Source organism: Taurulus bubalis (genome assembly GCF_910589615.1).
Source record: "Taurulus bubalis genome assembly, chromosome: 16".
In the NCBI taxonomy this organism is placed as follows: Eukaryota; Metazoa; Chordata; class Actinopteri; order Perciformes; family Cottidae; genus Taurulus; species Taurulus bubalis.
This window is the reverse complement of record NC_136604.1, coordinates 23,264,021-23,276,498: the sequence shown is the minus strand read 5'-3', so window position 1 is coordinate 23,276,498 and position 12,478 is coordinate 23,264,021. Positions and strand designations below refer to the sequence as shown.

Genomic DNA, 12,478 nt, shown 5'->3' with positions numbered 1-12,478 from the left:
ACTGAACAGATGGAGACAGAAGCTGATGGAGAGGACTGTGAAGGACCAGAACCAGACAGGGAGTCTGGTGGTGACAAGGCCTCACAATCTTTGAAGAAACACGTGATAATCCACACAAAAGATAAACCTTTCAACTGCTCTGTTTGTGATAAAAGCTTTAAGATCAAGTCACTTCTGAAGAGACACATGAGCACTCACACAGGAGAGAAACCTTTCCGCTGCTCAGTCTGTAAAAAAGATTTTGCACGAAATGGACATTTAAAGATACACATGTTAACTCACACAGGAGAAAAACCTTTCAGCTGCTCAGAGTGTAAAACATCTTTTGCGCAGAGGGCACATTTAAAGATACACATGTCAGTTCACACAGGAGAGAAACCTTTCAGCTGCTCAGTCTGTAAAACATGTTTTGCACACAGGGGAGATTTACAGAGACACATGTTGACTCACACAGGAGAGAAACCTTTCAGTTGTTTAGTCTGTAAGAAATCTTTTATACAGAGTGGACAGGTAAAGACACACATGTTAACTCACACAGGAGAGAAACCTTTCAGCTGCTCAGTTTGTGAGGAATCTTTCACACTGCGTTCATCTGTACACAAACACATGAGACGACGTCACACAGGAGAGAAACTTGCTCTATACACCGTCGACACAGCAACCGGGAGCAATTTATTACAGACTGATTAGTCTGCAATAAATCATTTTCAGAGCATTCATTTTTGCAGACACGCATGTTAACTCACACAGAAGAGAAACCTTTCAGCTGCTCCGTTTGTGATGAAACATTTCTGTACAATGAGCAACTGAAGAGACACATGGTAAGTCACACAGGAGAGAACTCCCTTTAGTTGGTCCAGTTTTGATAAAGTTGACATTGATTCCACTCCCTCACTTGTAAACAAGACCTTGAGACACTTGACCTCTCTCGCTTGGGGCAGTGACTCACTTCAGACTGGGAGGACTCTATCCAGCGATCTCCGTCAGAGAACCATGGCCTCAGACTCTGAGGTATGACTCATCCTGACCGCTGGGCTGACAGAGCGCGGTCACGGTCCCCGATCCTAAGCAGGAGCAACTCTGCTGAACAAGTCAGAAAAAACACAGTAACCACTAAGAAGCTACGACCATTTTGGAGTCTTGCTCAGCGTAATCAGTTACGTGACGACACACACACACACACACACACACACACACACCGTTATTGCTTGATGCTCTTAGGGAATATGTTTGTAATTGTATAATAAATTTTTTGTTGATCTATAATATTATTGAATTTGATCAGTATTGTTAAGATAAATAAACTCTGTTATAGTTTTAAAGAGCAGTTTCTGTGATTATTGCATATTATCTGCATGTGTTGATGTGTGTTGTGGAATAATACTTTTACTATTGCCATCTTTAGGGAACACTAATTGTGAGACTGTATCCAGTTTTCACAGCTAAATCATTGGTATGAATTCCAGTGAAAAATATTTTTAGTTGAGTTGGATGTTCTTTTAGCGCTTGCAGTGCTGGGATGGCCCTGTGGGGGGCGCTCTTGCGGCGAGGTGGTGTGCTGCCCTGTGGGGCGCAGGTAGGGTTTCAGTGTCTCAGGGACACTTTGACATGTGAGCTATGGGGGGACTGGGGATCGAGCCGGCGACCTTGTGGTTACTGGACGACCACTCACCCCCCTGAGCTGCAGCGCTCTTTCTTCTTGAACTCACTATTACTACTTCTTGAATATACTATTTCAGAATGTTAGAATTAAATATACTTTCTTCTACAGGCCGTTTATCATGTACTTGTATGATATATGTTTGTTGTTGTTATTGAATATGATCAGTATGTTTTAACATAAATAAACTTTTCATGTTTTAAAGAGCAGTTTCTGTGATTATGTTGTGCATATGTGTTGTGATGCTAAATGTGGAATAGTACTTTAACTATTCACATCTTTCATCAACACCAATTTTGAGACTTTATCCACAGTGCCCCATTATGAATATATTTTAATAATTGTAATAATATCAGTAATTTAATTATTCAACCTGTTCACTCGGCTGCCGTATCAGTCATTCACCCTCCATGGGAAATATGAATTTTGTTTTCTTTCCTATTTAGCAAATTGGGACCACAATCGAAATGTCGTTGTGAAATCCTGTCGTACAGTGACACCTTAAGAGCTGGTAACCTTTATACTTGTTAATAACTCAACCTGTTCCTCTCAGATCCCAACAAAGCTTTATAGTGTTATTTGTACTGTCAAAATACAAATGTTGCTGATTTTTTTGTAATTATTAGGTGCCATTCTAATATAGATATAATAATCTTAGAAAACAATCCCTTGATTCGTCTCTTTCACCTGTTACATATGGAAAAGATGGACGGTAACTCCAGATTGGAATAATTTTTGACTGTTTATTAATTTAAGGGCTTTTATTTTGTAGGTTGCCCAGCCTTAGCAACATGGCGCCGACCGTCAGCAGGAACAGCAGCGTCTCTTTGTTGTGTTGATGAAGTGTCAGGTAGCTCCTTCAGTCAGGAAGTCAAATGTATTTATTTCACACTTTCTACAGACAGAAGGTCACTGCGTGACCACACAGGGGGCTGATTCATATAAAGAGGTTTGAAAGACAAGACCCGTATTTATAAAAGCACAATAAAAGAAGGCGCAGTGAAATGCACAATAGAAATAAATAAAAACAGATTAATAGCCATCGAGCATGTTTTTAACTAAACGCCATTGTAAACAGGTCTGTCTTTACATATTTAACTTCACCTCCAGGTTACTTATTGTACTTTACTACAACTCAGATGTACATATTGTACTTTTCACTGAACTACACCTTAGAGGTACGTTTGTTTCTTTTTACTGCAGTAAAATACCAGTGAGGTAGTACAGTAAGAAAAAAAAACATATGTACCTCTCTCATATGTAATTCAGTAAAAATAAGCACGTGGACCTCCTGTCCTACACCTCAGAGGTACTGTGACGGCCGTGACAGCGACAGGCCCATTGGAGGTGATGGTTTCTAGATCTCTGCGGTGAACACCCTTTAGAGGGAACTAAAAGCACGTGTGTAACCATTGTCTTTATGGACTGCACCCATTTAGAGACGTGCAGTTGAGATGAGTGAACAGTTCTGTCGGTTCCCTGCAGGCGACGATCCTCCAAGGAGACCGGCGCCGCTGCAGCACACCTGGATGGACCGGCCTGGGTGATTGGGCCGTGCCATGTTGCCTCGGCCAGAGGGGTGTCCTCAGCGGCCGGGCTGTTCTGCACCACTGGGGAGAGAGGTCTCCTCCCCCCTTCCAATTAACATGGACCAGCCCACTGCTATACACCCTGCTGTGGGCGACGGCTCTGGAGAGTCTCCTGTCCATAGAGCGCTCATTGTGTTGGTCTGAAACTCTAGTTCATGAGTTTTGTAAACCTTAAACTAAATTATGTTGAACTTGTTTATTTGTCATTTTGTTCCGATGTTGTTCCCCTTCCTAAAACCTGTAAATAATTTTGGGTCAATAAAATCCTTATTTTTCACACCTTCCTAGTTTTTGCTTACCGAGGTCCTTCACTGGTACATATTGTACTTTTTACTGTTCTCCATTTCGGAGATGAATATTGTACTTTTTACTGTTTACTGTTTATTGTCTCGGTAAAAAAACATACACACTGTACCTCTATGTACTTTTGAATCCTTTTTGTATGCCAGGCATTTGAAAGAAGCACACTTGGGAAGATCCACTAAAGTACTGGATGACAAGAGCGGCTACTTATCCCCACCTTTAGAAAAGGAGCCGTCTGAATCCCAGCACTGTGGAGAAAATATTATTCCTAAATAAAAATCTGTGAAAATACAATGTTACACAAAACACTGCCACTTTCACCACGTTCATGTTCATAAGCACGTTCCACTGCCACTTCTATGACATCTTGCCTCACTAATATGAGCTATAAAGGACAAATGTATACATCTGTTGGCATAACACTTTAGGGCTATAACTGCTACCACTCATTATATGAATAACTTCTGTCATATTCATGTAATGTGCTGTAACTCTGTTACGTCATTCTGGTCACATGACACCTATTCCTCTGTCCATCGGGGAGAGGGATCCTCCTCTGTTGCTCTCCTGAGGGCTTCTTTCCCTGTTTTCCCTGTGAAAGGACAAACTTGTATTTGTGATGTTGGGCTATATAAAATAAACTGCATTGAATAACAATATACAAAAATGCACTATATTGTAAATGTTTATCTATAGTCTAGTGGGTAACTTGTTCGCTCTGTGTGGAGAGGATTGAATCCCATCATGAGTTTCATATTATTAACCAGCATTTAGTTTTATTGCAATGTAAGAAACGACTGAAGCAACATCGCTAATGGTTGTATGTGACATTAAAACCATGAATGAACACAAAGCATTCCATCGCCACGGAAACAACAATGACTACAAACCAAGATGGCATCCAGTAAAAGACTACAAACCCCAGAGTCAGCAGGGCTGTCAGAACAACGGCTGCTGCCCAGCTGGAGCTCATGAGCTGATCATCCAGAGAGAGGAAACACTGAGTGTATAAATATATAGTATAAATATACAGTATGTGCATATATTATTTGAATATATTTAAATTAATTTTAAAAAGTTCACATTATACAAAAGTTTACTCATATTTGGATATTATTACAATTATTACGAATATATTATTATTAGAATTATGACCAATAAAAATAAATGTTTACTCATATTTGAATATTATTACAATTATGAATATATGATTACATGTATTACTAATGCATTAACTTCATTCACAGTATAAAAAAAGGAAAAGCAGCAAACCTTCACATCTGCGGAACTGGAATCGTGAAATATTTAATTGACTAATAATTCCAGCTGTACTTGAATAAACTATTTGGTAGTTTATATCACATTTAAACATCACATTATACAAACGTTTCGTGTGTTTTCGTGTGTCCAATGTCTTCTTTAATGAGGAGCAAAATCCACATAAACAATCCTGATTTTTAGTCATTTTCTTTATTTGTTTATGTTTTGTTAACAAAAGCACGTTAGGAAGGTTTGAACTATTGGACCGCAGCCCGAGGATCAAAACACCCTCAGAACTAAAACGTGGATATGTCACGTCATCATGTTCTCCTGTGTTGTCGGTACAGCGCTGCTCTCTTGTGGACATGTTGTGGTACTACACCAGACAGACAGAATGTGAATGAACTCCCTGGATCCTAAACGTTTGCACCGTTTGGTTGTCCCTCTGCTTCTTGACTTTGACTGCAACAATGGAAAAGATGGAATTATCTTCACAACCAGCCCCAACGGGCCGCAGGTCTGAGACATGGCAGGTGGAACACTTGGAGGGCTCACAGACTGTTGGGCTTACCAGTATATGGTTGACCCATTTCAGACAGCCAGCCTTTTACCTTTTCAGTGAAATCAAAAAACATTGTAATTTTTTCTTTGTGGTTATTATTTTGTCTTGCAACTTCATCTGCAGGTAAGTTCACAAAAGATCCATGCATATCATTTGTTCTTGGTAACAGCTGATGAACTTAGCAAGCTCAGCGTTCACTGAATATTTATTTTCCTCTGATGCCTTTATTGCACGTATGTTTTCCAAACACTTCTTGGCTTGTTTACATTTTGTACTTCTCTTTTTCTGGCACATTTCCATGTAGAAGCCAAAGCCTTCAGAAGTTAATTTATTGTTTCTTTTTGCTGACGCCGATCCAACGTCATTCAATTCAGGGTCAGACATGTTTAACGTTTCTTCTCAACTGCTTGTTGCACATCGTCATTATTATATGTATTTACTATATTTAAGATATTTACTGTATTTATAATAATTATAGTATATATTCTAATTATACTTATTGTATTCATAATATTTAATGTATATATTATATGTATAGTATTTACTGTATTTAATTTTCTGTATTCATTATATTTATTGTATCATATATATTATGTTTCTTGTATTTCTTATATTTCTTAAATTTATTGTATGAATTATATTGTCAGACTCAAAGTTCAAAAAGTGCCTGAAGAGAGATTTCAGAGCAGAAGTACAGCAAAATTATTCAGGTTACTTCAAGTGTTGGAAAGTCATTAAGAATCATGAGGACGTCTACGGGCTTTTATTTTGAAGGTGACCCCGCAAGCTGCAGCGGACCCGGATGCTCCTCCCTTAGCAACATGGCGGCTACCGTCAGTAGCAATAGCAGCGTGTCTTTGTTGCGTTGATAAAGAGTCAGGTAGCTCCTTCAGTCCTGATCCAGCAGAGTCTCTGTATGTCTGGATAAACCTTCTGAATGGACTTCTAGATGTTCACCTTTGTTCCCGGATGTTGTTCCTCTGACTCATCTCCCGGTAGCCTACAGAGATACTGAAGTTAGCTTAGCATGCCGCTAACAGACCGGGTCAACATGTCTAAAGTCCAAATGCTGAGATCTGTAGTGACGCAGCGACTAACTGCGGCTGCGCAAGAGATATTTGGGCTGTTTGAAAGAACGATATCAGAGTACGAGGAGGAACTTTCTGCTTCTAAAGAGGAGAACGAGCGACAACGGAGACTACTGGACGCTGTTTTCAACCCGGAAGTCCGGATACACAGAGCAGGTTGGTTCTGTTTGTTTCTTCATCACTTTAAACTGATGGAAGCAGTTCTGGAGGAAGTATTCACATCATGTACTGAGGTAGAGTTACAGGTACTGAAGTATTCACACCATGTACTGAGGTAGAGTTACAGGTACTGAAGTATTCACACCATGTACTGAGGTAGAGTTACAGGTACTGAAGTATTCACTTCATGTACTGAGGTAGAGTTACAGGTACTGTACTGAAGTATTCACATTGTGTACTGAGGTAGAGTTACGGGTACTGAAGTATTCACATCATGTACTGAGGTACATATTATACTTTAAACTGTACTACATCATCTTAGAGGTAAATATTGTACTTTTTACTTTACTACATCTGAGATGTAAAGTAAAAAGTACAATATATACCTCTGAGATGTAGTATTGTACTTTTTACTCTACTACACCAGAGATACACGTTGTACTTTTTACTGTAAATATCAGATATAATTGTAATTTTTACTGTACTACACCTCAGAAGCCACTACTACTTTAAGTGTTTGTGTCGGTGTTTTAATAAAGTAATAACATTAATATTGAGTTAATTGAATTAAGTTCAGAATTGGTTCGGCCCTCCACAACGGTCCAAATTTCTCATGTGGCCCCTTGGGAAAATGAATTGCCCACCCCTGCCTTAGATGTACATATTGTACTTTTCACTTTACTACATCTCAGAGGTACATGTTGTACTTTTTAATGTTCGTCCTCTCAGAGGTACATATTGTACTTTTTACTGTACTATATCTCAGAGGTACATATTGTACTTTCTACTGTATATCTCAGAGGTACATATAAACCTCTTGAATAATAGAGAGTTTAATATGAGATTCATAAGACTTATGAATGTATTTTATTATTCTCCACAGATGTCCAGCAGCTGTTGGTGGTTAAAGAAGAGGTTCCCCCTGAGCAGCAGGACTGGAGCTCCAGTCTGGACCAGGAGGACCCAGAGCCCCCACACATTAAAGAGGACCAGGAGGACCCAGAGCCTCCACACATTAAAGAGGACCAGGAGAAACTCTGGACCAGTCAGGAGGGAGAGCAGCTTCAAGGGCTGGAGGAGACTGGTATCAAGTTCTCATTCACTCCTGTGAAGAATGAAGATGATGAAGAGGAAGCTCAGTCCTCACAGCTTCATCAAAGACAAACTGAACAGATGGAAACAGAAGCTGATGGAGAGGACTGTGGAGGACCAGAACCAGACAGGAAGTCAGATCCAGAAAGACCTACAGAACCAGATACTGATGAGGAGACCGGAGACTCTTCTGATCCTGATGACAGTGATGATTTGAAGGAGACCAGAGAACCTCAGTCGGGTTTAAACTCTCTGAATAATGAGGAAGTTTATGTCAGTAATTCAAAATGTAGTACTGGTGAGAAACCAGTAAGCTGCTCTGAATGTGGGGAAAAATTTCACCTCATGGGAGATTTGAATAAACACATGAGAATCCACACAAGAGAGAAAACTTTCAACTGCTCAGTTTGTGATACAAGCTTTAAGCGCAAGTCATGTCTGATGTTACACATGATGACTCATACAGGAGAGAAACCTTTCTGCTGCTCTGTCTGTAAGAAATCTTTTATATGGAGTGGTCATTTAAAGACACACATGTTAACTCACACAGGAGAGAAACCTTTCAGCTGCTCACTCTGTAAAAAAATGTTTGCACGTAGGTCACATTTAAAAAGACACATGTTAACTCACACAGGAGAGAAACCTTTCAGCTGCTCAGTCTGTAAGCAATATTTTAAACACAGTGTAAGTTTACAGAGACACATGAGGACTCACACAGGAGAGAAACCTTTCAGCTGTTTAGTCTGTAAAAAAAGTTTTACACAGGGGGGAAATTTAAAGTCACACATGTTAACGCACACAAGAGAGAAACCATTCAGCTGCTCCGTTTGTGATGAAACCTTTTTGTACAATGAGCAACTAAAGAGACACATGGTAACTCACACTGGAGAGAAGTCCCTTTAGTTGGTCCAGTTTTTATAAAGTTGACATTGATTCCACTCCCTCACTTGTAAACAAGACCCTGAGATACTTGACCTCTCTCGCTTGAGGCAGTGACTCACTTCAGACTGGGAGGACGCTATCCACCGATCTCCGTCAGAGAACCATGGCCTCAGACTCTGAGGTATGACTCATCCTGACCGCTGCCCATGTGTGTTTTGTTGATCTATAATATTATTGAATTTGATCAGTATTGTTAAGATAAATAAACTCTGTTATAGTTTTAAAGAGCAGTTTCTGTGATTTCTTTTCATGTGTTGATAGCTGGTTGTTGTGGAATAATACTTTTACTATTGCCATGTTTAGGGAACACCAATTGTGAGACTGTATCCAGTTTTCACAGCAAAATCATTATTTTGAATTGGTAAGATTTCCATTGAAAAATATTTTGAGTTAAGTGTTGATTTGGCTGTTCTTTTAGCACCTGCAGTTCTGAAATGGCCCTGTGGGAGGCGCTCTTGCAGCGAGGTAATGAACTGCTCTCTTGAGTTAATTACACATCCGGTTTTAACACGCTCTTTCTTCTTGAACTCACGGTGAAAACTCAGTTTCTGGAATATACTATTTCAGAATGTAAGAATTAAATATACTTACTTCTACAGGCCGTTTGTCATTATATAAAATTATGTTTTACGGTCAAGCGTGGGGTGAAGTGATATGTGTCATTAAAGCTGGTGGCTATTAGCTAGCTAATACTAGTTTAGGTTAACATACTAGATAGTTATCATTTAATGTAAATCAATTACGATGAACGATTGTGTGAATAAGCAAAGTGTGGAAATAATCCCATACCTGTGCAACATCCTATCTGGCCACAACATGCACCCTTGAAGTGTATATTGATACAGAACAGATGTGCACATGTGGGTAACTGGAAGAAATTGTCCTGAGGATTTTAAAGTGTCTAAACCCAATTGCAGATGAGAAGAAACTGTTTTTGTGGCGTGAGGTCTTGGTCCTGATGGACCTCCCGCTTCAGGGTCCTGGTGGTGAACAAGTCATGGAGGAACTGCAGATTGCAGCCAATCACTCTCAGCAGAGCAAATGATATGCTGCAGTCTGCCCTTGTTCTTGGCAGTGGCTGCAGTGTACCAGATGATGTTCATCTCTCACTTGAGGGCCTGGGTTATGGTGGATAATTGACATCACAGTCCGAATTTTGTGGTGAGGTTATTGATCCCTGATCCCAGGGTGGTGCTATGTTATTATTAATGTGTTAATAATAGGAGCATAATACATAGTATTATATTATTTAGTTGCATATATAATACAGGTCAATCTTTAACAAAACAAATAACAAAGTGAATCAAGTCGAGACTTTCACCCACATTACTATTATCGTTAGTAATATTGTTTCTTTTATTATTATAAATTTTAACATGAATAGTTTGAGTCTAATGTGTGTTCTCTCAGTCCTTCCAGTAGCTGCGAGTTTACAAATTAAACAAACAAGATAAAACAAGTTAATCAGTGAACAAGGCTAAATTCGTGGTTCCCAGTATTTATGCTAAGCTAGGTGGAAACACTAAAACTTCACCAGTAAGTAACTGGTAAAGTTGGCTTTAATCTGCGAAATTTCGTTCATGCCAGCCAGCAGTTGAAATGTATTGTTTGTCTAATTCATGGTGTTATGGTATGGAGAAAAGTTAAGCAGTGATTTCTCCAATTTGATATAACAAGTGAAAAAGAAGATTACGTTGTACATTATAGAAAATTCAACTATTATAAAATCTGATGTTGCACTACTGTATTGTTTTTTATTTAAAAAAGGGGCTCGGAAGTTCAAATATTATGAAATAATAATCTTTGATCTGTCATAAAAACTTTTAATTTATGGATTAGCAAAAATGGCCACTGGATGTCTGTTCAGGATGACCCAGACTATATCTATTTAAGATGTTATGTGATTTTACTGTACAGTTGGAGAAAACTAAGTTAATTAATTACATTTGTGAGAGAATTAAGAGGAAAATGGCTTTAGAATATTCACAATGCCCTTATATTTGAACTGTTAAATAGACAGTTCCTTTTGAAGTTATAGTAAAATAGCATAAAGTACAACACTGACAGACTTCAGTAGTGATGAAGCTTCCTGAAGCTTCCCATCCAATCGGTTCCCTTCATGGGGCTTTATTTGCTCTAATGCGCATGTAAAAGATGTTTTTAGGGCATGGAAGAAGTCGACTCAAATGATGATTTTCCAGCATTTATTTGTTCCTGCAGAAGAAAATAACAAACAATGGGCCTTCTGTTCTCTCTCCTTGAACATCCGCTTCCCTCAGCAATAAAGAATATCATTGTGAGGGAAAGACGGAACTACGGGAGATTAGGAGGCACAAAAGAGGTGAGACGTCATTTTAGAAATAACACTAAATAAAATTAACTGATGAAGAAAAAATGCACACAACAGGATCGTTAAAGAAAAAAAAATAAAATATAAGAAATTGAAAATGAGGGGGGGGGGGGGGGAGGAAACGCCTGAAGACTTGGTGGTTGCACCCATATGCCTGCCAGAGGTCGCTAAGGTAGTCAAAAAGCTCCTTGGTGGCAAGACGCCGGAGGTGGATGAGATCCTCCCTGAGATGCTTTAAGCGCTGGACATTGTTGGACTGTCTTGGCTGATACGCCTTACCAGTGTCGCATGGGGGTCGCGAACAGTGCCCATGGACGGCAGACCGGGGTGGTGGTTCCCATCTTCAAGAAGGGGGAGTGTGCTCGAACTATCGAGGTAACGCACTACTCAGCCACCCGGGGAAAGCTTATGCCAGGGTGCTGGATAGGAGGCTCAGACCTCTGTTGTTTTTTTTCCTCCAACCTCTGGGTTTTTTGTGGGGGGAGCTATTCTTTACACTTAGAATGTGTTTACAGACTGAGCATTTGAAAGCTTTCTCTCCTGTATGAACTACCATGTGTGTCTGTACACTTCCACTCCGTGTAAAGGTTTTCTTACAGACTACACTGCTGAAAGGTTTCTTTCCTGTGTGAACTAACATGTGTGTCTTCAAATCTCCCATCCATGTAAAATATTTTTTACACTCTGAGCAGCTGAAAGGTTTCTCTCCTGTATGAGTCCTCATGTGTCTCTTCAGATGTGAATTCAACTTAAAGCTTGTATCACAAACTGAGCAGTTGAAAGGTTTCCCCCTTGTGTGGATTCTCACGTGATTATTCAAATGTCTCTTGATGTGAAATCTTTCCCCACACTCAGAGCAGCTTAATGGTTTCTCTCCTGTACTACATTTTGAATTACTGACATAATAAACATCATCAATATTCAGAGAGTTTAAACCTGACTGAGGTTCTCTGGTCTCCTTCAAATCATCACAGTCATCAGGGTCAGAAGAGTCTCCAGTCTCCTCATCAGTATCTGGTTCTGGAGGTCTTTCTGGATCTGATTTCCTGTCTGGTTCTGGTCCTCCACAATCCTCTCCATCAGTTTCTGTTTCCATCTGTTCAGTTTGTCTTTGATGAAGCTGTGAGGACTGAGCTTCCTCTTCATCATCTTCACTGATCACAGGAGTGAATGAGAACTTGATACCAGCCTCCTCCAGCCCTTGAAGCTGCTCTCCCTCCTGACAATCAGAGCAGCTAAATGTTTTGTCTCCAGCACTACTTCTGGAATCACTGACAGAAACTTCCTCATTATTCAGAGACTTTAAACCTGACTGAGGTTCTCTGGTCGCCTTAAAGTCATCACTGTCATCAGTATCAGGGTCAGAAGAGTCTCCAGTTTCCTCATCAGTATCTGAGTTCCTGTCTGGTTCTGGTCCTCCCCAGTCTTCTCCCGCAGCTTCTGTTTCCATGTGTTCAGTTTGTCTTTGATGAA

The 12,478-nt window shown here is 39.8% G+C and overlaps 1 protein-coding gene across 1 annotated transcript in view; it reads right to left on the bottom strand.

Moving 5' to 3' along the window:
- Positions 1–588: 588 nt before the first annotated feature.
- LOC306748746 (uncharacterized protein) overlaps positions 589–12,478 on the bottom strand; it is a gene marked incomplete at both ends in the record, with an annotated part of 30,778 nt that continues 18,888 nt past the window's right edge. Inside the window, one exon of the mRNA XM_079231957.1 lies at positions 589–592. Coding sequence (XP_079088083.1) covers positions 589–592 — 4 coding nt within the window. The remainder of the gene's footprint in view (positions 593–12,478) is intronic.